Here is a 27,375-nt window from a genome sequence, read left to right on the forward strand (position 1 = left end):
CTCAGATACTTACTAAATTCTATTTTTTTTTTTTTTTTTTTTTTTTTTGAGACTTAGTCTCTGCCACCTAGGCTGGAGCATAGTGGCAGGATCTTGGCTCACTGCAACTTCCAACTACCAGGTTCAACCAATTCTCCTGCCTCAGTCGCCAGAGTAGCTGGGATTACAGGCGTGCATCACCACACCCGGCTAATTTTTGTATTTTTAGTAGAGACGAAGTTTCACCATGTTGGCCAGACTGGTCACAAACTCCTGACCTCAAATGATCCGCCCACCTCGGCCTCCCAAAGTGCTGGGATTACAGGCACAAGACACCACGCCCGACCACTAAATTCTTAGCATGTCTGTTTTTCTGTTTGGTATACAAATTTTGCAAGTTATTTCTTTAATTCATTTCACAAATATCTAAGTGTAATTTATATAAAATTTGTGTTACTCTTTACTTAGTATTTAGTATGAAAAAACAGTTTCTACATTGAAGAAATATATTTAAAATCAAGGAGGGGAAAGCATAAATGCAAAACTTTCCATTACAGTTTGTTAAGTGCTATAGCAAGGCACGTAGAATGTGAACTGCTACAGCAAAGGGGACAATGATCTCAGGAATTTGTTTTTCATAGAGAAGTTTGAAAGCTGATATAGGAAAAAGTTACATGAAACATTTTGGGAGACACAGGTTAGTTAAAACTTCAAGAGTCCTTCCGCAAGCTTTGCTTGTTTAGACTGGATCCTCTGAGGACTGGGAGCCATTGGAAATTGTGAATAACAGTGTCAAACTGCACTAAATTGCATTCCATGACCTGGTCTCATCAATCTTTGAGTAACTCTAACCTGAACTCTTGTATACATCTTACATTAATCATATTCTAACTTAATAGTCATTAGAATACAACTTAGTTTGAAGTAGTCTTCTTTGTGAAGTCTATATTTCTGAGCAGTCCTAAAAAAATCAGAAATAAACAACATGACAGTAATCTCATATTAATTTTTGCAATCCTGATTCTTCCAAAATGAGGTTGTTTCTGATCAGTCTCTTTTTTTGTGGATTCAAGTATTAATTTATTAGAAATTAAAATATAAATCATCTAAAACAATTATAAAACATCATAGAAAATTTAGAGAATTCACTGAGAAAATATAAAGACTCATCTCTATAATATTCTTGCTAAAGTTTATTTTCAAATAATCTATAAATACTCATATTGTTACTTAACAGACAAAAAGGGCTTACATTTCAACAGTTGTCTATACTTTTCAATATTGTTAACAAAATTTATAAAAATAGAAAATTAAAAGAACATATTATTTCTGAAAAAACGTAATCTGGATGAAAGTATATTGAAATACTAACCACTTTACTGTTCTAAAAGCATTAAGTATGATTTTTTAATTACTAAATGTATTTTTAAATACACATTTTACATTATTAAAAGCTACCTGATTGCAATAAATCCTAATTTCAAAGATGTATATAATTTCTTAAACATTGCATAGATTGAATTTTGCTTAAAATAAACCAAAATGAATGGAATGGGTAACTGACATTGTTTCAACTGCCTTCTTTGCAGAAACAGAGCTCGTTCCATTTCAGGGCTGGGATACAGGCTGACGCTTCCTTTCATTGTTTTATGCTTAACTATTTAGATTTTCTCCCAATAAGTTTTCATTTTTGCAGATGGCCAGAACCCACTCAAAGTCTAAAGAAAATGTGTTTTTTTAAAATCAATTTATGACCTAGGCATAGCTTGCTTGTGGATAGCACTGGCTCTTGCCCCTGTATGTAATTTGCTTGGTAAGGATTCGTACTTTTTCCTGGCACGTATCCATCTAAATGAATGCTTATGTCTATGTGATGTTTGAGTCCCATGACTTGTCATGTCATAACAGGAAGTTGATTTTTATCTTTACAAAACTGTTAGGTTTGCTTTTCTACTGCTCATTATTTCACAACCTGGGTCTTTAGGTCTGGGTTCTCCAGTGGTCATAAAATACATGGAGAAGTTTGTTCTTACCTCAGATATTCATAGGACTTCCTCGCTCGCCTCATTCAGGTCTCTGGCCAGAAGTCACCTCTTCTACAGGCACTTGCTAACCATCCTCTCTAAAGTGTTCCCACTTGAACCATGCTCTCTCCTGACCCTTGTCATTTATCACTCCCTGACATTATGCTATATATGTGTCTCAATCTGTTCCAGTTGCTTTAACAAAATATCCTAAACTGGGTGGCTTTAAAATAACAGAAATTTATTTCTCACAATTCTAGAGGCTGGGAAGTTTAAGATCAAGATGTTGGCTGTCGAGGGCTCACTTTCCTATAGACAGCCAGCTTCTCGCTGTAACCCCACACTGTGCAAGGGGTGAAGGTTAACTTTCAGCCCCTTTTATAAGGACACTTATTCCATTCATGAGGGCCAGATAACCCAGTCACTCCCAAAGGTCTCACCTCCTCCTACCATCACCTTGGCGGGGAGAATTTCAACATATTAATTTCGGGGGAACGTAAGCATCCAGGGTATATAAAAATGCTTTGCTTTTTTGGTTGTGTTTTGTCTCTTCCACCAGAAATAAGTTTCATGAGGATAGGAGCTTTATTGATTTCGTTCATAAACTGAATTCCAGTGGCTAAAATAGTGCCTGGTGTGCGATTGACTCTTCATAAATATTTATTAAATAGGAAAATGAAATAATTTGAAGGGATCTCAAGATGAAAGTATTTTGGACACTCCAAATTAATAAAAGTGTCACTTAACACTTAAAAACAAATCTCTATTCACATGCATTTTAATATTTTTAAAGTTTAAGTTATAATTTCATACAGAGTTAAATGATACAAAAGAACATCATCATATTTAAGAGAAGCTACACATTTGACATTGAATTTCATTTTTTAACTTTATCTTTTAAAACTATAATAGGTTTCATTTTCCCAATATTAAATGGACCAAAACAACTTCACTAAACTGGGAGTACTCTCAGAACCTATAAGAACAACTCATAGAAATTAAGTTTTTAAATCTATTTTTTTATTTCAAATTTTTAGAAAGTAACTGGGAGGATGAATAAAAATGTGAACATGTCATTTTAACAGAGTTATGCCTTTTTTCTTTTTTGTTTACACAGTATAAATGTTGATCTTCTTTTTATTTCTCCTTAATTCATTCACTTTGGTAGGAGAAATAATAAAATTAAGAATAGAGGTGATGACAACAACATTAAAACTGAGATCAGGTAATAAATGTAAGAATCTAACTGTTAAGTTTTAAGATTTTACAAACTGCAGTGAAAATAAAGATAATTTCCCAAGGTCAGTGTCATTACTTTTTTTCTCAGTAAATAAGTCTTCATGAATGTCTGACTGTGGCTATGGAAAGTGATTATCAGATTTGAGAGAGAAATTGACTTAAATCTGAACAATGAGAGACAAAGCCAGAGCCATAGGGAGAAAGTGCTGAAATCAATTCTGATAATTTTTTTGGTCAAGTCTTCAGGATTTTCTACATATATGGCTAAACCATCTGCAAATAAAAATGTTTTCACTTCTGATGCAAATGCTTTGATTACATTTTCTTCTCTAGCTTCTCTGGCTAGGACGTCCAGTACTATGTTGAATAGATGTGGCAAAAGTGGGCATTCTTGTCTTGTTCCTGGTCTTAAAGGAAAAGTTTTAAGTTTCTTTCCCATTTATTATAATGTTGGCTGTGGGCTTTTCATATATGACTTTTATTGTGTTGAAGCAAATTTGTTCTATATTTATTTTTCTGAGAGTCTTTATCATGAATTGATGTTGAATTTTCTCAAAGGCTTTTTCTGCATCTGTTGAGATATTGTGTATGGTTTTTGAGCTTCATTCTGTTAATGTAGTGTGTCACATTGATTAATTTTGATATGTTGAATTCTGTTGCATTCCAAAGATAAATCCAACTTGATCATGATGTATAATCCCTTTAAAGTGCTCTTGAATTTGGTTTGCTAGCATTTACTGAGGATATTTGCATGCATTTTCATCAGGGATATTGGCCTATATTTTTCCTTTTTTGTGGTATGGTTTGTCTAGCTTGGAATTAGAGTGATGGCCTCATAAAATGAGTTTAGAAGTATTCCCTCTCTTCTGTTTGTGTGTGTGTGTGTGTGTGTGTGTGTGTGAATTTGAGACAATTGTTATTCTTTTTTGAGTGTTTGAAACCAGTACATTTGCAGGCTACAAAATCAACATACAAAAATCAATGGTATTCTATACACAATGAAAACTCTGAAAAGGAAATTAATAAAAGAATTCCATTTACAATAGCAATAAAAACAATAAAATATTTAGGAATAAGCTTAACCAAAGAAGTGAAACATTTTTACACTAAAATTTATAACACCCTGTGAAGGAAATTAAAGAAGACCCAGGTAAATGAAAAGACATTCTAATGTCATGAATTGGAATAATTAATATTGTTAAAATGCTCACTTGCCCAAAGTGATCTAAAGATTCAATGCAGTCCCTATCAATATCTTAATGGTATTTGTTACAGAAATAGAAAAAAGGACGATCCAAGATGGCCACTTAGGAGGAAGTCGGGATTGCAGCTCCGAGAGAAGGCGCAGAGGGTGAGTGGACGCCGCATTTCCAGACAGATTTTTACTGCCCACAGACCAGGAGATTCACAGGAGGAGAAGCCCCACAGGTCGCCAGCACCGCTGGTTTGAGCAGCGTGGCCACTCAGCCTATGCCCTGGGGCGGGGGCAGTGGCTTCTTACACAGAGCGAGAGAGACAGAGTTCCCTCTGAGCCAGCAAGGGGAGCTGAAGCAGGGAGTCAAGCCAGGAGACACCCGGGCAAGGGCGCGCCACGAATCTCAGAGCTGCTGCTTCGGCTGACGCAGCGGCACACAGGGCAGCAGATTTTAACTGCCCACAGACCAGGAGATTCACAGGTGGAGAAGCTCCACGGGTTCCCAGCGCTGCTGGTTGGACCGGAGCAGCCACTCGGCCTGTACCGGGGGCAGGGAGCAGCGGCTCCTTGAGCAAAGTGAACGAGACTGTGTCCCCTCTGGGCCAGCAAGGGGAGCTGAGGCAAGGAGGCAAGCCAAGACATTCCCGGGCAAAGAGGGCACCACTGGAAACACGGCTGAACTCGGGAAGGTCCAGCACTGTGGGGAGGGGCGTCCTCCATCGGGAAACACCCTGCAGTTCCCGGGGCAATTTGCCATAACCAAGACAACCCACCACTACAGAGACTCCGTCACTACAGGGGCGGGCCAGCATAGCGGAAGCAGTTCTAACTACACCCATATAAACAGGACTGCAGGGAAGCTCACACGGAAGCTGGCCAGAGCCCACAGCAGCTCAGCGAAGCCCCTGCAGGCTGAGTGTGACTAGACTGCCACCTTGTGGGCGGGGAAAACGGTAGCAACACAGCTGAAAAGCATAAAGCCCTAACTCCCTGGGCCAGAACACCTGGGGGGAAGAAAAGGGGGTTTATGAGTTCAGCTGCTGCAGACTTAAAATTACCAAAATCAGAAAGACAGCAACTACAAAGTCAATAGGCGGATAAATCCACAAAGATAGGAAGAAACCAGTGCAAAAAGGATGAAAACACCCAAAACCAGAACACCTCTCCTCCTACAAGGGAGCATAACTCCTCACCAGCACGGGAACAAGACTGGACGGAGAATGAGTGTGACGAAATGACAGAATCAGCTTTCAGAAAATGGATAATAAGAAACTTCCGTGAGCTAAAAGAACACGTTCTAACCCAATGCAAAGAAACTAAGAACCTTGAAAAAAGACTTGATGAAATGCTAACGAGAATGGACAACTTAGAGAGGAATATAAGTGAATTGATGGAGCTGAAAAACACAACACGGGAACTTCGCGAAGCATGCACAAGTTTCAACAGCCGAACTGACCAAACAGAAGAAAGGATATCAGAAGTCAAAGATCAACTCAATGAAATAAAACGAGAAGGGAAGATTAGAGAAAACAAGGTAAAAAGGAATGAACAGAGTCAACAAGAAATATGGGACTACGTGAAAAGACCCAATCTACGTTTGATAGGTGTACCTGAATGTGACGAGCAGAATGCATCTAAGCTGGAAAATACTCTTCAGGATATTATCCAGGAAAACTTCCCCAACCTAGCAAGGCAGGCCAATATTCAAGTCCAGGAAATACAGAGAACACCACAAAGATATTCCTCAAGAAGAGCAACCCCAAGGCACATAATCATCAGATTCACCAGGGTTGAAATGAAGGAGAAAATACTAAGGGCAGCCAGAAAGAAAGGTCGGGTTACCCACAAAGGGAAACCCATCAGACTCACAGCAGATCTCTCAGCAGAAACCCTACAGGCCAGAAGAGAGTGGGGGCTGATATTCAACATCCTTAAAGAAAAGAACTTTCAACCCAGAATTTCATATCCAGCCAAACTAAGCTTCATAAGTGAAGGAAAAATAAAATCCTTTGTGAACAAGCAAGTACTCACAGATTTCATCACCACCAGACCAGCTTTACAAGAGCTCCTGAAGGAGACACTACACATAGAAAAAAACAACCAGCACCAGCCACTCCAAAAATGCACGAAATGGTAAAGAGCAGCAACACAATGAAGAATCTGCATCAACCAATGGGCAAAACAGCCAGCTAGCATCAAAATGACAGGATCAAATTCACACATAACAATATTAACCCTAAATGTAAATGGACTAAATGCCCCAATCAAAAGACACAGACTGGCAAATTGGATAAAAAGCCAAAACCCATCAGTATGCTGTATCCAGGAAACCTACCTCACATGCAAGGATACACAAAGACTCAAAATAAAGGGATGGAGGAAGATTTACCAAGCAAATGGAGAGCAAAAAAAAGCAGGAGTTGCAATTCTCATCTCTGATAAAATAGACTTTAAAGCAACAAAGATCAAAAGAGACAAAGAAGGACATTACATAATGGTAAAAGGATCAATGCAACAAGAAGAGCTAACAATCCTAAATATATATGCACCTAATACAGGAGCACCCAGATACATAAGGCAAGTTCTTAGAGACTTGCAAAGAGACTTAGACTCCCACACATTAATAGTGGGAGACTTCAACACACCATTGTCAATATTAGACAGATCAACGAGACAGAAAATTAATAAGGATATCCAGGACTTGAACGCAGACCTGGAACAAGCAAACCTAATAGACATTTACAGAACTCTCCAGCCCAAATCCACAGAATATACATTCTTCTCAGCACCACATCACACCTACTCTAAAATTGACCACATAATTGGAAGTAAATCACTCCTCAGCAAATGCAAAAGAACGGAAACCATAACAAACAGTCTCTCAGACCACAGTGCAATCAAGTTAGAACTCAGAATTCAGAAGGGAACCCAGAACCGCACAGCCTCATGGAAATTGAACAACTTTCTCCTGAATGTTGACTGGATAAACAATGAAATGAAGGCAGAAATAAAGATGTTCTTCGAAACCAACGAGAACGAAGACACCACATACCAGAATCTCTGGGACACATTTAAAGCAGTCTATAGAGGAAAATATATAGCAATAGGTGCCCACATGAGAAGAAAGGAGAGAACTAAAATTGACACCCTATCATCAAAATTGAAAGAGCTAGAGGAGCAAGATCAAAAAAACTCAAAACCTAGCAGAAGACAAGAAATAACTAAGATCAAAGCAGAACTGAAGGAGATAGAGACACGAAAAATCCTACAAAAAATCAATAAATCCAGGAGCTGGTTTTTTGAAAAGATCAACAAAATAAACAGACCACTAGCCAGACTAATAAAAAAGAAAAGAGAGAATAACCAAATAGATGCAATAAAAAATGATAAAGGGGATATCACCACAGATGCCACAGAAATTCAAACCATCATCAGAGATTATTACAAACAACTCTATGCACATAAATTAGAAAACCGGGAAGAAATGGATAAATTCCTGGACAGTAGCCTCCTCCCATGCCTAAACCAGGAAGAAGTCGAAACCCTGAATAGACCAATAACAAGGTCTGAAGTCGAGGCAGCAATTAAGAGCCTACCACCCAAAAAAAACCCAGGCCCAGATGGTTTCACAGCCGAATTCTACCAGACATACAAAGAGGAACTGGTACCATTCCTTCTGAAACTATTCCAAATAATCCAAAAAGAGGGAATCCTTCCCAAATCATTTTATGAGACCAACATCATCCTAATACCAAAACCCGGCAGAGACTCAACAAGAAAAGAAAATTACAGGCCAATATCCATGATGAACATAGATGCAAAAATCTTCAATAAAATACTGGCAAGCCGATTACAACAGCACATCAAAAAGCTTATCCACCATGATCAAGTAGGATTCATCTCGGGGATGCAAGGCTGGTTCAATATACGCAAGTCTATAAATGTAATTCACCACATAAACAGAACCAAAAACAAAAACCACATGATTATCTCAATTGATGCAGAGAAGGCCTTCGACAAAATTCAGCAGCCCTTTATGCTAAAAACTCTCAATAAACTAGGTATCGACGGAACGTATCTCAAAATAATAAAAGCTATTTATGACAAACCGACAGCCAATATCATACTGAATGGGCAAAAACTGGAAGCATTCCCTTTGAAATCTGGCACTAGACAAGGATGCCCTCTCTCACCACTCCTATTCAATATAGTACTGGAAGTTCTAGCCAGAGCAATCAGGCAAGAAAAAGAAATAAAGGGTATTCGATTAGGAAAGGAGGAAGTCAAATTGTCTCTATTTGCAGACGACATGATTGTATATCTAGAAGACCCTATCACCTCAGCCCAAAATCTCCTGAAACTGATAAGCAACTTCAGCAAAGTCTCAGGATACAAAATCAATGTGCAAAAATCACAAGCATTCCTATACACCAATAACAGACTTAAAGAGAGCCAAATCAAGAATGAACTGCCATTCACAATTGCTACAAAGAGAATAAAATACCTAGGAATACAACTAACAAGGAACGTAAAGGACCTCTTCAAGGAGAACTACAAATCACTGTTCAACGAAATAAGAGAGGACACAATCAGATGGAGAAACATTCCATGTTCATGGTTAGGAAGAATTAATATCGTGAAAATGGCCATACTGCCCAAAGTAATTTACAGATTCAATGCTATCCCCATCAAGCTACCAATGACCTTCCTCACAGAACTGGAAAAAACCACCTTAAACTTCATATGGAACCAAAAGAGAGCCCGCATAGCCAAGTCAATTCTAAGCAAAAAGAACTAAGCGGGAGGCATCACACACTACCAGACATCAAACTATACTACAAGGCTACAGTAATCAAAACAGCATGGTACTGGTACCAAAACAGAGATATAGACCAATAGAACAGAACAGAGGCGTTGGAGGCGACACAACATATCTACAACCACCTGATCTTTGACAAACCTGAAAAAAACAAGTAATGGGGAAAGGATTCCCTGTTCAATAAGTGGTGTTGGGAAAACTGGCTAGCCATATGCAGAAAGCAGAAATTCGACCCCTTCCTGACACCTTACACTAAAATTGACTCCAGATGGATTAAAGACTTAAACATAAGACGTAACACCATAAAAACCCTAGAAGGAAACCTAGGCAAAACCATTCAGGACATAGGTGTAGGTAAGGACTTTATGACCAAAACACCAAAAGCATTGGCAACAAAAGCCAAAATAGACAAATGGGACCTAATCAAACTCCACAGCTTCTGCACGGCAAAAGAAACAGTCAATAGAGTGAATCGGCAACCAACAGAATGGGAAAACATTTTTGCAGCCTACCCATCTGACAGAGGGCTGATATCCAGAATTTACAACGAGCTAAAAAAGATTTACAAGAAAAAAACAAACAAGCCCATTCAAAAATGGGCAAAGGATATGAACAGATACTTTACAAAAGAAGATATACATGAGGCCAACAAACATATGAAAAAATGCTCATCATCACTGGTCATTAGAGAAATGCAAATCAAAACTACATTGAGATACCATCTCACGTCGGTTAGAATGGCGATCATTAAAAAATCTGGAGAAAACAGATGCTGGAGAGGATGTGGAGAAATAGGAACACTTTTACACTGTTGGTGGGAGTGTAAATTAGTTCAACCACTGTGGAAAACAGTGTGGTGATTCCTCAAGGACCTAGAAATAGAAATTCCATTTGACCCAGCAATCCCATTACTGGGCATATATCCAAAGGATTATAAATCGTTCTACTATAAGGACACATGCACACGAATGTTCATTGCAGCACAGTTTACAATAGCAAAGACCTGGAACCAGCCCAAATGCCCATCGATGATAGACTGGACAGGAAAAATGTGGCACATATACACCATGGAATATTATGCAGCCATTAAAAATGAGGAGTTCACGTCCTTTGTAGGGACATGGATGAACCTGGAAAACATCATTCTGAGCAAACTGACACAAGAACACAAAATCAAACACCACATGTTCTCACTCACAGGTGGGTGTTGAACAAGGAGAACACATGGACACAGGGAGGGAAGCACTATACACGGGGGTCTGTTGGGGGGGACAGAGCGGGGGTGGGGAGTTGGGGAGGGATAGCATGGGGAGAAATGCCAGATATAGGTGAAGGGGAGGGAGGCAGCAAATCATACTGCCATGTATGCACCTATGCAATAACCTTGCATGTTTTTCACATGTACCCCAAAACCTAAAATGCAATAATAATAAAAAAAAGAGATAGAAAAAAAAATCCTAAAATTTATATGGAATCACAGAAGACCCTGTGTAGCCAAAACAATCTTAAGCAAGAAGAACAAAGCTGAAGGCATTCTACTACCTGATTTCAAAATATACTACAAGGAAACTGTAATCAGATCAGTATGGAAGTAACATAAAAACAGAAAAATAGACCAAAAGAACATAATAGAGGGCCCAGCAATATATCTGTCCATCTACAGTTAAGTGATCTATAAAAAGAATGCCAAGAAGACATGAAAAAGTATAGTTTCTTCAGCAAATGGTATTGGAAAAACTGGATATCCACATGCAGAAGAATGAAATTGGACCTTTATCTCACACCATATACAAAAGTCAACAAACACTTAAATATAAAACCTAAACTCATCAGATGACTAAAAAGAAATGACTAAAAAGAAAACACAGGGGAATATCTTCTTGACACTGATCTGGGCAACACATTTTTGGGCTATGACATCAAGAGTGCAGGCAATAAAAGCAAAACTATACAAATGGAATTGCATCAAACTGAAAGCTTTTGCACAGCAAAGAAAACCATCAACAGACTGAAAAGACAACCTACAGATTGGGAGAAAATATTTACAAACCATGTATCTGAGAAGGGGTTAATATCCAAAACATGTAAGGAACTGAAAAAACAGCAACAACAGAAACCAAATAACACGATTTAAAAGTGGGCAAAGGATCTGAATAGACATCTCTCAAAAGAAGGCATACAAATGGCCAACAAGTATATGTAAAGGTGCTCAAGATGATTAATCATCAGGGAAGTGCAAATCAAAACCACAAGGAGATATTACCTCACACCTGTTGGAATGGCTATCATCAAAAAGACAAAAGAAAGCAAGCATCAGTGAGGATTTGGAGAAATTGGGATCCTGTACATTGTTGGTGAAAATGTACATTGGTACAGTCATTATGGAAAACTGTATGAAATTTACTAAAAAAATAAAAAACTACCATATAATCCAGCAACACCTCTACTGAGTATGCAGCCAAAGGAAATGCAATTGGTATCTCAAAGAGATACCTGCACTGCCATGTTCATTGCAGCATTATGCAAAACAGCCAAGATATGAAAACAACCTAAGTGTTCATTGACATATGAATGGATAATGAACATGTGGCACATATATACAAAATAATATTATTCGACATTTTCAGAGAAGGAAGTATTACCATTTGTGACAACATAGATGAACCTGGAAGATGTTATGCTAAGTGAAATAAGCTAAGTGAAATACTGTGTGATGTCATTTATAGGTGGAAACTTAAACAGTCAAATGCAGCCAGGCATGGTGGCTTATGCCTGTAATCCCAGCACTTTGTGAGGCTGAGATGGGAGGATCACCTGAGGTCAGTAGTTCGAGATCAGCCTGGCCAACATGATGAAAGCCTAGCTCTACTAAAACTACAAAAATTAGCCTGATATGGTGGCACATACCTGTAATCCCAGGTACTCAGGAGGCTGAGGCAGGATAATTGCTTGAACCCAGGAGGCGGAAGTTGCAATGAGCTGAGATTGTGTCACTGCCCTCTAGTTTGGGTGACAGAGTGAGGCTCCATCTCAAAAAATAACAACAAAAAAATGAGTAAATAAAGTATGATAAAATAGTCAAACTCATAGAAGCAGACAAAACGGTGATTACCAGGGGTTGAAGAAAGGGCAAATGGGGAGATGTTGGTCAAAGAACACAACATCTTGTATAACCAAATGTTATACAAGATGAGTCATACAAGTTAACATTTGGTTATACAAGATGAGTAAGTTCTGGAGGTGTAATGTACAGCTTTGGCTATAGTAAACGATACTGTATTGTATGCTTGATATTTGTTAAGGGCATATCTTAAGCGTTCTCATGAAAGAAAAACATGGTAGCTATGAAATGATGGATCTGTTAATTAGCTTGATTGCAGTGATCATTTTACAATGCCTATATATATGTGTGTGTGTGTGTGTGTGTATATATATATAAACACATTGTACACTTTAAATACATACAACTTTTATTTGTCAATTATATCTTAATAAAGTTGAAAAAAAATTGTTTGAGTTGATGTTTACCCCAAGGACAGCTGTGAGACTTCAAGCTGCAATTATAGTTTAGAGTAGTCAGTGTCATTAGCAGTGACCAACATGCCTCGTGAAATAATCTTTCTAAAGAAACACACTTTAAATCAAGGTATCAAAGAATATCCAGAGATAAATTCTAAGAAACATGAATTTACAATTGGAAAAAAGTCAGTATGCACATGTACTAGGCAGAATGACTTCCCAAAGGTGTTCATTCCCTAATTTCTGGAACCTGTGAATGTCACATTACATGAAAAGGGATTTTGCAGATGTAATTAAGGGAGATTATCCTGGATTATCTGAGGTAGTAGGGGTTCAAGTTAATCATATAAACTCTTAAAAGCAAAGAACTTTCTCTACTTGTAGTCAGAGAGATGTGGTAAAAGAGATGAGAGAGATGAGAAAGAGAGAGAGGGAGACAGAGAGAGAGAGAGGGGGAGAGAGAGAGAGAGAGAGAGAGAGAGAGAGAGAGAGAGAGAGACAGAGAGAGAGTACACACCACATGGAAGGCAGAGAGATGATTCCCAGCATGCCCTGGCTGGTTCCGAAATGTGCAAAGACCAGAAAAAGGCTTCTAGGAGCTAAGGGCAGCCTCAACTGACAGCCAGCAAAGACATGGGTATCTCAATCCTGCAATCACAAGGACCTGAACTTAGCCAACAACCTGAATGAGCTTGGAAACAGATTGTTCTAAAGAACGTTGAGTAGTGGTTACAGCTCTGCTGACCTCTTGATTTTAGTCTTAAGAGACCTGGAGCAGAAAAATCAGCTAAGTCACACTGTGGCTTCTGAAAGTGTAATAGAATATAGTCATCTTAATGAGAAAAACTATCAAATATTTAAGGATACATTTAATTTTTATTGTATAATACCTATATCAAGAAAATGACAAAATTAAAATTGTTCATGAAAGAAAAATTTATTTAAAAAAGACACTATGCTCTTGGAATGGGACGATCATATAAAGATATGTTTCTTCCATTATATTCAAAGTCATACTGAGGCAGGATAGGTCTGTCAAGGAAGTGACCATATTCTCAGGTCACTGTGGTGACCGTACAGTCAACACAATAAGCCTCAGCATTCACATGGTAATTGAACTCATTCAAGAAAAGTTATCTTCAGTAGGGACTTTCCCCTCTAGAGAGCATGCACATTTTGATTTTACCTGTCCTCAAACCGACGTTTTGCTCATTTTAATAGCAAAAACACACCCTTAGAGATTTAAGATGCTAATGAGACATGCCACATATGAACAAACATGCACAGCTACTGCCAATGTGCACCCCGAGGAACACCCAGAACATGCTTTCTAGTAACACCTCTTTCCACCTCCTTATGAATAAGTATGTCAGATTCCCATAACAGGAGTCTCCCTAGCACCAGTCTTTGTTGTCTCGTCCTTACGAGCACCTGACCTGAATTCTCTCTCTCTCAGAGTGTGCTGCCTATTCCGCACCTAACTTTCAAAAAATTCTTTTTCTTTTGCAATAAATCATGCTACACTTCTTTTGCTGTGTGTCTCTTGTTTGAATTCTTTTAAACTGAAAAGACAAGAACTGAGATATCACATAAGCCTTCAACAATACCGAAGATTAATTTACAAAGATTTTATTAAGAAAATGTATTTTAGCAGATTTGCTGATTCTATAGTTCTCGTGAAAAAGTAAATATGCAAGAATGTTTAAGTGAATATATACTTTGATGCATAAACTGCTCTCAATAGATTTATTTCATAGAAATATACCCACAGTTTACTGTAACCCAGGTTGTGGTCATGAAATTCAGTATCTTTGTGAAATAAATTTTTGAATTGCAAAAAAATTAGAAACAGCCTATATATCTATTAATGGGGACCTGTTAAATCATTTATGGGATGAATACACTGTCAAATTTTATGCATCAACTTAATAGATTTAGATAAAGTCACACAAAACAAAATAGAACAATCTCTAAGACATATAGTTACATGAAAAAAATCAGACTACGTAACAAAGATAGTAACATTTTTATTTGGTTAAAAAAAGCAGTTGAATAGATGTATAGTAAATATGATATGTTATTACATGAAAATACAAAGAAAGCATCAAAATGTTAACAGTGGTTAAGTCTGTGGAGGAAAATGGATATGGAGCGGAATGTTAAGGAGGACTTTTACTTCGTTCTATATTTAACACCTTTTTACAAGTAGATTTTAATGTGTACTTTGTGTTATTATCTTTAAAAAGAAAATGTGATGCATTATTAGTTCATGAGGTTCAATTGCCCATTGTACCTCCAAAAATCATTATCTTCTTACCTCAGAAAATGTATTTAACTCTTACATAGCCTCCCAGCTAAAGCTTCATGTTCCAGTCTCCCACAGAACCAGGCACGGCACAGGCAATTAAGTGCTGGCCAATCAGATATAAACAGAAGTGCCGAGGGCCACTTCCTGGTCCTGACTTAACATTAGGATAAATAACCCCTCTCCCTGCATTTTCAATTCTTCTTGCTGGAACGCAAATGATATGGAAGTTGCTGGGGCAGCCATCTAGGACCATCAAATGACAGCGACAAGTTGAGAATGGTAGAACCAAAAGAAGGGGGCTTGGGTTCCTGATAACTGGAGTTGCCATCCCGTCTGGATCTCCTACCAATATCATTACATGAGTGAGAAATACTATTACCTTCTTTAAATCACTATTATTTTGGTTCTGTGTCACAGCAAGAAAAATTGTATCTTCCCTACCACAATATTTACTGGTGCTTAACAATGACTGGATAATACAGAATTTATAAAAGTAACTTATCTTAGCAAACCAAGCTTTTATATGATAAGTATGATGATATCACCAGAGTATTCGAAACTTTGATGTATTGTATATCCAAAACAAGAGTCAAAGCCATACTGAACAAAAAAAAATATCTAACTGGGGAAATATTCAATGGCTATTCAAACATGCATGTGCACCAAGTTGTTTGCTGTCATTGATTTCCAATTTACAGTTACCTCAAATTTAAAGTATCAGGGTCATATGCTAAGTAAGTAATAAAGAATTTATTATAAAGTGCTTGGAAATGGAACTCTAGATACTTTTCTTTGGCTTAAAAATAAAAGTGTTACTTCATTGATTATCACTTGAAAGAAATGAAGAAACATTCAAAACTGCTTAGAATAGATTTGAAATTTGGGAGGAAATATCTAAAAATAAATTAAAATGTCTTTATACAAAAAATAAAATTTGAAGATAAACTGATTTTGGAAATTAAATTTTTTATCTACTATGGTTGAAGAAAGTTTTTTTTTTCTTTTTTAAGTAACATGTTTTTCCAACCCATGGATTCTATATTACAGATTTACTCTAGTGTAGCAGTTAGGGTGTTCCCTATGTGGATTTGAATCACAGCCCTGCCACTTGTTTTTGTATGACTTTCAACAAGTTAATGTTGTCTTTCTGTACTTCTGTCCCCTCACCTTTAAGCAAGTATCTTTACTAATTATGATAAGATTGCTATGAGGGTTTAAATGAGTTATCACATATAAAAATACTTAGGTCTTGTCCACCATACATTGATCTGCCACACATGTGAGTTACAGGTTTTTTAATTAAATAATTACAGAAAAATAAAACAAAATTTATCCTTAACTTAAATAAAATGCAAAGATAAGTAAGTCAATAGCCAACTATGTATCAACATTTTGATGCAAATATTAAAATGGAACTTGATACTCAAAGTTCTAAGTTATCTATGAAGACCTCAGCATAACTCACCCTCAAAGTTTCCTCAGTATGTCCGCATGAGTTTAGGAGTTCTTTCATGGTTGAGTTCAAGAGTTAGTTCATTGCTTTGGTTTGCCCAATCACTGCATCAGATAGACTGTTCCATATTTCTTCTGCATGTCCTCCAGGTATAATCAAATTAGGGGAAAGGAAATGATCTGGCACTCATGGTGATAGACAGGCATTGAGACTGTTGTAGTATGTTTTGTGCTGCTATAACAGAACACCCAAGCCTGGTAATTTATAATGAACAGAATTTTAATGGCTCAGAGTTCTTGAGGTTAAATCCAAGAGCAAAGCATCACCATGTGGCAAACCTTTCTTCCTGTATAATCACATTGATACAGAACTGCTGAGGGCCCAGCTAAACCCCACACTTAAGCCTGGAACCGTGGCCCTAAGTGAAAACAGCTGACCCCATTTTTCTGCCCAAATGTTGCCTTTTTGACCTGCCACACCCCATCCTGTGCCCATTAAAAGACTTCAGCTGGCAAAGCACCACAAGTGGCTGAGCGGTGGGAATACAAGTGGCTAATTCAGATGGTGCAGCTTCAGGGAAAGATCACCTTCTTCCTGCACCATCCCCTTTCCAACTTCCATCCCGCTGAGAGCCACTTCCATCACCCAATAAAATCCTCCACATACACCACCCTTCAACCTGTTCATGTGACCTGATTCTTCCTGGATGCTAGACAGGAACCTGGGTATCTAGAGGGCAGGGGCTTGGATGCTCCTGCGGGGCCAGCACGGAGCCTGCTTCTGCCAGAGTAAGCTACAAGCAGGTTCCAGAGTTCCCTCCAATTCCGCCCTAGCTTGCTTTCAGGCTCTCTCTAGAGGGGAGTGGTCAGCCAGCTGCCAGCTGAGTGAAATGAGCCACTCTAGTTCCTGCTGGTGAAGGCGGTCAAAGGTCAAGGAAATAATCCAGTCTCAACATGGCAGATGGTAGAGGGTAAGAGTGAAAGAGGGGACTGAACTTGCCCATTTATAACATTATTAATCCCATTCATGCAGGCAGAACCCTCATGACTTCATTAATGCTTAAAGATTCCATTTCTTAATACTGTTACAATGACAATTAAATTTCAACATGAGTTTTGGATGGAGCAAACGTTCAAGCCACAGCAGGAAGCCACCTGGTAGGGCCTGAAGGATTTAGTACTGCTCAGAAGTAAGTGATGCTTCACTGATTTTCCCTACTCATAAGAATATTTTATTTTGGTTCATATGATCATAGTTTATGATAAGGGTCCTACAGCCTAGGCATATTTTAATAAGAAAATTGGGCCGGGCGCGGTGGCTCAAGCCTGTAATCCCAGCACTTTGGGAGGCCGAGGCAGGTGGATCACGAGGTCAAGAGATCGAGACCATCCCGGTCAACATGGTGAAACCCCGTTTCTACTAAAAATACAAAAAAATTAGCTGGGCATGGTGGCGCGTGCCTGTAATCCCAGCTACTCAGGAGGCTGAGGCAGGAGAATTGCCTGAACCCAGGAGGCGGAGGTTGCGGTGAGCTGAGATCACGCCATTGCACTCCAGCCTGGGTAACAAGAGCGAAACTCCGTCTAAAAAAATCATGACATGATTTGCTATATTGAAATAATACAGGTTTCCAAAATAAATTTGAAAAATAGTGGTTCATTCTTGAGTATCCCATAAGTCATTTATTTAAAAACTCATTCTAAAACCTATTAGGATTGATGGTGAATATTCATATTAAATTTTAGAAATCAATTTCATTTTTTAAATAAAAAATTTCCTACTCTCTCTGATTTTCTAAACCTGTATTTGATGGATTGATATTCAAATTCTCATTAGGCTAGAATCCCAATTGCTCAAACCCAGAATATGTTACTCATTTTAGAGCAGCTAAATATTAATATATAGTCTTTTGAGACACCAAGGACTTCAATTCTTTCTTTTCTATCTTTAATTTCCCTTTCAGTCTAAAGATCTTTACCCTTAACTAGAAAAGAGAAAAAGAAGAGCTGAAGATTTCAGTTTCTTCACTTCATCATAGGGTTTTATTTCCTTTTGACCTGGCTCTGATCACAAATTTTTTTTAAATTATGTTATTAGATTTGCAAATCTCCTTTTGTGTTTTTTACGTTTCTGTAAATGTATAGCGTATTCTTGTGCATATTTTTCTATTTTTCCTTACTTTTTCACATATTGCTTTTTTTTTTTCTAAAGAGATAAGGTCTTGCTCTGTCACATAGACTGGAGTACAGTGGCATGATTACAGCTCACTGCAACCTTGACCTCCTCCACTCAAGCAATCCTCCTACCTCAGCTTCCTAAGTAACTGGGACTACAGGTGCAGGGCTATCACATCCAGTTTTTGGTTTGTTTGTATTTTGGTAGAGACGGGGTCTCACTTTGTTACCCAGACTGGTCTCAAACTCCTGGACTCAAGTGATCCACCCATCTCGACTTCTCTAATTGCTGGGATTACAGGGATGGGCTACTTTGCCTGCCCACAAATTGCCTTTTTCCTGACTTAGCTTCAGCTCCATTTTTCATAAAACCTTTTCTTATCCTTTTCTGAATTCCTGTTGAAATTTTAGTTAATTATGAAATTGTCTTATTTTCTAACTGCCTTCCATATGTTGAGTTTTTCTCCTTAGATCATGATACATTCTGTGTGTCTCCTTTATATTTTAAAAATCTTACACTGTCTCTCTGATGTAAAATAGTTATTAACTATCATATTTACCTTGTTTACTCAATAACTGATATGTATGACTTAACTATTTTGATTACTAAATATTAATTAACTTAATAAAATTAAGTATTTAAATTAAAATAATAGTAGTAATCTTCTATCATACATTTATATAAATATAACAAAACAATGTATATTTAATGATGCATGATAAAGTTTGTTGATTCTTGGGAGTATGGAGTATATCCTGAGTAAATATTTGAAGACTTTTGAATGAAATATTAGAGAAAACTTGGAAAGTATCTTCATCTGAGAATTAAAATGTTCATTAAAGATCATTTTATTTCACAATCTATTATACTCCATACTTCCCTAAATGGGATTCATCAGCTAAGGATTGTTTCTGTGACCTGTTTCTTTAGGAAATTGCACATTTTTCATAGAATGAAAGCCAGTGAATTAGTAGGTTGTGCTGAACTTCTAGGGATGTCCTTTAATTTTGCTGATTTTTTTGTACAGAGGTCCTTAGGCTTAGAGGATTGGGTTGGCCATAGTTATCCCTTCATGACCTGCTTCATCATCAGTCCATGTGTTCTAACATTGTTTTGTGTTTATTTTCACCTGTCATTTATTATTTATCTTATTTATTTACTCCTTTTATCCCCATTCACTTCTTCTATTTCCCTTGCTCCAACAATTATTCTACTGTGTGACCTATGTATCATTTGTTTGGATGGATCCTCTAAGACATATAGAGGGTTTGAGTGCATACATTTTTAATAGGCCTCATTGTGCTTTAAACTTCATTTTGTCTCTTACCTTTTTTCACATGGCACTGTGTTTTTCAGTCCCATCCATTTTGCTGTGTGAACATCTGGTCTGTCGTACAGCAGTTATTCATCATAGCTTTCTGCGGTGAGTGCCAACACTTTTTAATTATTAATGAGGAACAAATTTTAAAGTTTTCTTTCATAGATACGCCTTGGGTCATATTTAGAGTCATTTGTTCCCTGCTCATTTTTATTGTCTTTTGTTTCTTTAAACATTTTATGCACAATTTTTGGAGTTAATTTTGATTATGGTTCTAAGTTCTTAGAATGTAAATGTTGTTTTTTGTCCTTTTCATTGAGTTTCATTCATAGTTATTTACTTCCTCAGTATTTGGTCCTTTTTTGATTGTAAGTTCATGTTTTGCTGAAGATTATGGGAATCTTGAGAGGCAAGATTGAGGCTGCTTTCCTCTAGAATAGATTTGCATTTTTCTCTCTACTGGCAGTGAGTGCCATAGTAACCCTATGATTGACAGTACCTGTGGAAAACCCTACACCATGATAACAATTAAGTCCCTTCCAACCTGGGACCACTTTAATTGTTATCTTTGTGAAGGGTTTTCAACAGGTACTGTAAATTTTAAGCCTGTACCACATGAGGGCAGATGGATGATTTCAAATTCTCTGTAAGCCTTGGAGCTACAGCTGAGCAGAGTAGTCATTTTTCTCATTATCTCTCTGCCTACAGGCAGATTTTTTTTTCAACTACTCTTTCACTAGGGTAGAATTCTGTTAAGAATTGCACCTTAATGCAAGGGTTTCAGGTTTACCCTCTCTCCTCTTTTTCTCTCTCTTTCTCTCTCCCTCCCTCCCTTCCCTCCCTCTCTCCCTCCCTCTTCTTTCTTTCTTTCCTTCTTTCTTTTCTTCTTTCATTCTTTCTCTTCTCAATCTTTCTTTCATTCTTTCTTTCTTCTCAATATTTCTTTCTCTCTTTCCCTTTCATTCATTTTTTCTTTCTTTCTTTGAGTCTCACTCTCTCACCCGGGCTGAAGTGCAGTAGCATGATCTTGGCTCACTGCAATCTCCACTTCCCAGGTTCAAGAGATTCTTGTGCCTCAGCCTGCAGAGTAGCTGGGACTGCAGGTAAGTCCCACCATGCCTGGCTAATTTTTGCATTTTTAGTAGAAATGGGGTTTCACCATGTTGGCCAGGCAGGTCTTGAATGCCTGACCTCAAGTGAAGGTCCTTGAGGACCTTCCCAATGTGCTGGAATTACAGATATGGGCCACCACACCCAGTCCAAGACCTATCTTTCTTTTCTCCTTTTAAATCAAAATTTCCAAAACTGTGAATTCCTGCTTTTGTTCCTAAGCAACCCTAATTTTAAATCTTTCTTCCTTTTCCAGTTTCAGTTCCATATTGTTGGTTATCGTTGTTTTTTGTTTGTTTCTTTGTTTGCCTTTGGACCCATCTCTTATTTTCCAGAGAGCTCAGAAATTCATTTAAAAATATTGATTTTATTTTTATCCTAAGAGAAATGTTCACTAAGTTGGAGAAATACAGGAGTGAAGAGAATGTGTGTGAGGGGAGGGGAGATGAAATAGTTTCATTTCAGAAATTTTTTTTTGGTCTGCAGAATGAAAAATAGATTGAAGGAGGTGTAGCTGAGGAAAACAAGTAAATAAATACAGATGACTGCCATTGCAGTCACTTAGAGAAAGTATTTATGGTAACGTATTCTAACCTTGTGGCAATAGAGCTGTAAAAAACTCATATTCAATACATATTTAGGAGATAAAAATGAATAGATGTTGTTGAGAATTGGGTGGGATTAACAAAACAGGATTACTGGCATATGTAAATGACAGTTAAGGAAACCCAGATGAGAGTAGATTTGTGAGAAGGTCAATGAATTAGTTTGGGGCAAGTTGATTTTAAGGTATCTGAGATTTTTCAAGCAGAGATTTCAGTTAGGCAAATTTGGTATAATGTCCAGGATTCTGAAGAGAAGTAGCTTGTGGATATAAACTTGAGTGAGTCTTTGTATGTGTCATTCTTTTTGCTTTGATGGTTATTGGAGAGATGGGTGTTGATGTGTTCAGTCTGAGAGCACATGGAAAGGGAAAAGAGATTCTAGGATTGAACTTTAAGAAACTGTGACACTTAAAATCTAGGCAGAGAAAGATGAGGCAGAAAAGTAAGATAAAGGTAGCAGCAAAAGACAGAAACCCAGATGATTGTAGTGGTATGGACACTAAGGAGCAAGTTTCTTTTTTTAAAAAAGTGAAACTCAGTATAGTTAGAATGTCAATTTTTCCCGTTAGTCTATAGATTTAATAAAATTCCTGTCAAAATCTCAGCAAAAGATAGACATAGACAAGTTTACTCTAAAATTTATGTGAAAAGGCAGAGGTGATAGACTGGCTGAAACAAACTGAAAAATAATAATGAAGTTGGAGGAATCACTCTACTCAATATTAAGGTTAACCACATAGTTTCAGTAACCCAGAAAACGTGGTATTGGTGAGCAGTAGACACACAAATCAATGGAACAGGATACAGACCCAAAAGTAGAAGCACACAAATATGCCCAAGTGATTTTTTATAAATGTGCAAAAGCAGTTCAGTGTAAGATCATCTTCTAACAAGCAGTGCTGGAGCAACTGGACATCCCCAGAAAAACAACAACAAAACTTCAGCCCAAGTCTCAGGCCTTGTGCAAAAATGACTAAAAATAAATCACAGACTTTAATGTAAAGCTATAAGAATGTAAAATATGTCACCAAAAGATGTGGATTTTTTTTTAAACATAGGAGTAAACATTTGGAATCTAGGGCTCAGTGAAGAATTCTTAGATTAGACACCAAAAGGACAATCATAAAAGGAAAAATTTATAAATTAGACCTCATCAAAATTTAAAATTTTGCTCTCTAAGAAAAACAGTAAGAGGATAAAAAAGAAAAGCTACAGAGTTGGAGGAAATATTTTCAAACCATATATCTGACAAAGGATGAGTACAAGAGTATTGATAGCAGCTTTACTCATAATAGGTCCAAACTGGAAACAATTTGCATGTCCTTCAGTCAATAGGTAAATGGTCAAACAAACTGTGATAAGTCCATGCCATGGAATATTACTCTGCAATATAAAGGAACAAATCATAGCTCCATGCAACAGCTTAGATGGATCTTGGGGGAACTCTATTAAGTGAAAAAATCCAATTCGAAAAGGTTATATAATGTATGATTCTGTTTATAAGACATTCTTAAAATGACAAAATTTTAGAGATAGAAAACTGATTCGTGGTTGTCAGGTGTTAGGAATGGAGGGTGGGGGTGGAAGTAAATGTGGTTATACAAGAGCAATAGGAGAAAATCTTTGTGGTGATGGAACTGTTTTGTATCTTTACTGGTGGATACCTGAACTTACCATGTGATAAAATTGCAGAGAAATGAGCACATGCATGCACACACACATGCACACAGATGCATGTAAAGCTGGAAAAATCTAAATAAGATCAATGGATTGTATCCATGTCAATGTCCCGATTGTAATGTTGTACATTACAAAACTATAGTTTTTCTATAGGGAGAAACTGGCTAAATGATTTGAGGGATTCCTCCTCAAATATTATTTCTTAGAACTGCATGCACTTTTATAATTATCTCAAAATGAAAAGCTTAATTTAAAAAAAGAATGGAAGTATCGAAATTCACTACAACAAATACACAATTGGATTTAGTAAGCAATTTCAATGCTTTCTGAAGACTGACACGAAGGCTTGGTGAATAGAAGAAGACAGAGAGAAACTCATTAGGAATCAAATCCATCTACCTTGCAAACACTCAAAGAACCTTGGGACGTGAATATGCCTGGTTTGAGTAAAAATATGTGTGAGATATGGGAATGCAAATAGAGAGATTAATTATGAATATGTTCATTGTGCAGACTACTGCCCCTTTTCCTCCCAGGTCCCCAGCCTAAGAAGAGCATCTGACAGCCAGGTATCCAGGCATTACCCAATACCATCTCCCCAAAGCCCCCTCCTCTACTGCCACTCTCCACTCCTCTCCCTCCTCAGCCCTCCTCACCCACCCCTTCCCCACCCCAGGTAAAAAGTGATGTCCTTTCCAAAAAGGTTCTGTGAACTTTTTAGGGAAAAGCAGGGCACCTAGTCTAGGGAGTCCGTGCTCCAGAGTAAAACCCATGAACCCTAGCATTCGTGGGATTTCATAGAGCAACAGCAGTCTTCCCATCCACTCATAGTAAGGCAAAGGTCATCTCTATAAAATGAAGATTCTAGCAATATTTGGTGTGTATGAGAATGGCAAGAATTAAATAAAAGAGTAGATATGAACCCAGATTCGAAACACGTAGCAGGCTATGCAAAGTTTGGTTAGTGAAAATAGAACAACAACAACAGTGTTAATCTAAGGAGGAAACAGCACAATGGAGAGCAGGGCTGCCAAGACTGCAGGTGGGAGCGGGCAGACACTACAGAGGGCTGAAGTGCTAAGTGCAGTGGCTACCGCAGCCTGCAGTCCTCTTCTCAGTGCAGCCACTCCTGCTACGCCCCTTCTGCCCTCATTCAGGTTTTCACTTGGCCAGAGGTTGCTCCATGATTTTGTTTTTCATGAGGACTTACAGTTAGATCACCTGCCCAAATTCTTTCTGTGCCTGTCTGCCATGACATCAAGACAGCTGGTAGAGTTGGAATCAGGAACTCTTTCCTCCTCTCAAATAATTGGAATATTGAAAATTACTCTAAGGAGTGAGGGAGGTAAGCATCTCTTTGCTTTTCTCCTTCCATAATCTCCTCCTCTGAGATACCAGGCCCTGGGCTAGACTTTCTTGTCGACATTCAGGTACTAAAGGAGTCACTGGCAGTCACTGAACTCCGGTGAGTCTTTTTCCCAACCAGTAAAATGGGCTCCAACAATTTAATCTAAAGCCAGTATCACTAAATTCTGTTTGCCCTAAAAGCTCATTTTACATAATAATTAATTACCCAGTGCCAAAGGGCTTATAGTATAACGTTTCTATGGGAAACCATGAGAGCTTCATTTTATCCTTAAAGTCAGTTCCAATTTGTTTTTCTTCTTAAATATAACAATTTAGACTCCCACCAAAAGATTATTTTAATCTAATTTTATGGTCATTATTATCTAATTGTAATGAGTTCTTATGTATTTTTTTAAGGTCAGGCTATTAAATGAGAAGATAGTTATTTAAAATGAAACAATGGTAGTGGACTTTAACAGAGACAAAATGGGTTTATTAAATGTCTCAATCAGTATATTTGTAGAAATTATATTTATGCAATAGAATTGAAAATTAAATGACTAGTAGAAACAGAGAAAAGGAAAACAGTAAAACAATGGTAGAAAATATTTTTCGGTAAATATTACATTTTGAACGTAAATTATTAATTTTTACCTTGGAATAGTAGCATGATTTTATACTTTTGAATAATTTAAAATAATTTTACCTTGAAAAAATGTGGGTAAACAATGAAAAAGATAGTTTGCATTTTCTCAGACGTAGAAAGAATATTTTTTTTAATTAAAAAAAACTCTGATGTGAGCTTTTATTTTAATTTATCTATCCTTATGGAGGTACAACAAATGAATGCCACTATAGTTTCCATTTCCTTTTTCACTTGATTCTCTAATATTTCCTTCTTTCTTTTATTTGCCTACAAAAGTCTTAGGCAGCTATTTTATAAAAATCAGCAGCCAATAGAATACTCTTCATACAGTGTAGTAAAGAAAAAAATATGTCTTTATTATGCCAATTTGTCTCAAGGGAATTCATGACATGCAGAAGCTTATGGCTAGCTGGCTCAGATAAATTGTCCAGATAGAAAATATTCCCAATAGTGTTCTCTACAGAATGTACTTTTTTGTCATCAGTAAAAATGCTGTCTGAGCTTTGGAAAGGTGTTATTATAGTAAGATAAATATAATCATCAATATTTTTTTCTCTGGCTTTTGCTTCTATTAGTCTTTTCTCCATCTCTTACTGGTCACTGAAATTTTGAAAGCAAAAAGCAAGCTAGTGCTGAAGTAGTTGTTTTTAAGTATTTTAAAGACTCATTTCCTCTTACTTGGTTCACACCCTGATGAGAATTCCAGGGAAGGACACAGTACAGAAATGTCCTTGAAAGTATGTGTATAATCAGTGGAATTGTATTCCACTGGGAGTGATTTTTTTTTTGGTCACACAGTTTACATTAGTGGATAATGAACCCCCATAAATCCAAAGTTCTCAATGCCCAAATACTTTTCATCTCGTAACTGAGATTGTGTTAAACACTCTGAAGTGCAAACTTTTGCTTGAAACAACTCTGATTTGTTTATGATAACCTGAATTAACCCTCATCAAACTAATTTTAGGTGTATCATAAGGCCAATAGATATGCTTCCTTAAAAATAATAGTAATCTTTTAATAAAACATGGGAGTTCATGACTTAAAGGAGCCTTTAGAGGATTATTTTTGTAAAATAATGACTAATTTCATAATAGAAAAGAATCAAACAATAAGTGACCCTTTAAAATAAAATAGAGATGTACTGTGTAGATCTATATTTTTATAAAACTTTAAATTTTATTTCAAACATTTTATTGTATGTCTTAGCTTGTTAAAAAATGTATTTTGTGAATAACATCTTTTTAAAAAACAATTATGAATAATAGCTTTACCCCAATTCATTAGAAGGTCTCTTTAAAAAAAAAGTTTTTGTGCATAAATTATAGATGGTTCCCGACTTATGACATTTTGACTTACAATTTCTTGACTTACCATGGTGTGGGCTGCCATTTGTTTTGCTTTTCAGAAAAAAAAATGACAATGACTTCATCTTAAAATAATAAGAATTGCATTCTGTTTTCGTTGTCAGTATGATATTCAGTAAATTACAGGAGATATTCAACATTTTAGTATAAAATAAGCCTTGTATTAGATGATTTTGAGCAACTGTAGGCTAACTAAGTGTTCTGAGCACTTTTAATATATGTTAGGCTAAGCTGTGATGTTCTGTAGGTGAGGTGTATTAAATGCATTCTTGACTTACAATATTTTCAACTTATGATAGGTTTATTGGAGTAAGTCCAAGAGCATCTGTACATGTAACATGTAATTTTTGACATGGAGATAATAACCCAGGGTGTAGAAGGCATAACCTCAGCCTCTTTGTACCTTAAATTGAATTTATAACTACGAAACATACAGAGAGAAAAAAAATGATGCTATGCAGCAACAAAAATAAGCTGTGAAGTAGTGGTGTTAAAGGAAACCCTTTACATTACATGTTGATGCTAATTGTCTCAATTAAAGACAAAAGTGTTACCTTTTTAACATTAAGTGAAAAGAATCTAGGCAAGAAC

At 37.1% G+C, this 27,375-nt stretch overlaps 1 protein-coding gene across 1 annotated transcript in view; it reads left to right on the forward strand.

The window, feature by feature from the left end:
• The window catches only part of LOC105717162 (UPF0764 protein C16orf89-like), a 145,986-nt gene that overhangs the window by 98,595 nt on the left and 20,016 nt on the right, over positions 1-27,375 (forward strand). The window contains exon 4 of the mRNA XM_064360544.1: positions 20,068-20,134. Within this exon, the coding sequence (XP_064216614.1) occupies positions 20,068-20,134 (67 nt within the window). The remainder of the gene's footprint in view (positions 1-20,067; positions 20,135-27,375) is intronic.

The sequence above is a fragment of the Aotus nancymaae genome, unplaced genomic scaffold, assembly GCF_030222135.1.
Source record: "Aotus nancymaae isolate 86718 unplaced genomic scaffold, 86718_ANA_hifiasm-v0.15.2.pri h1tg000040l, whole genome shotgun sequence".
Lineage (NCBI taxonomy): Eukaryota > Metazoa > Chordata > Mammalia > Primates > Aotidae > Aotus > Aotus nancymaae.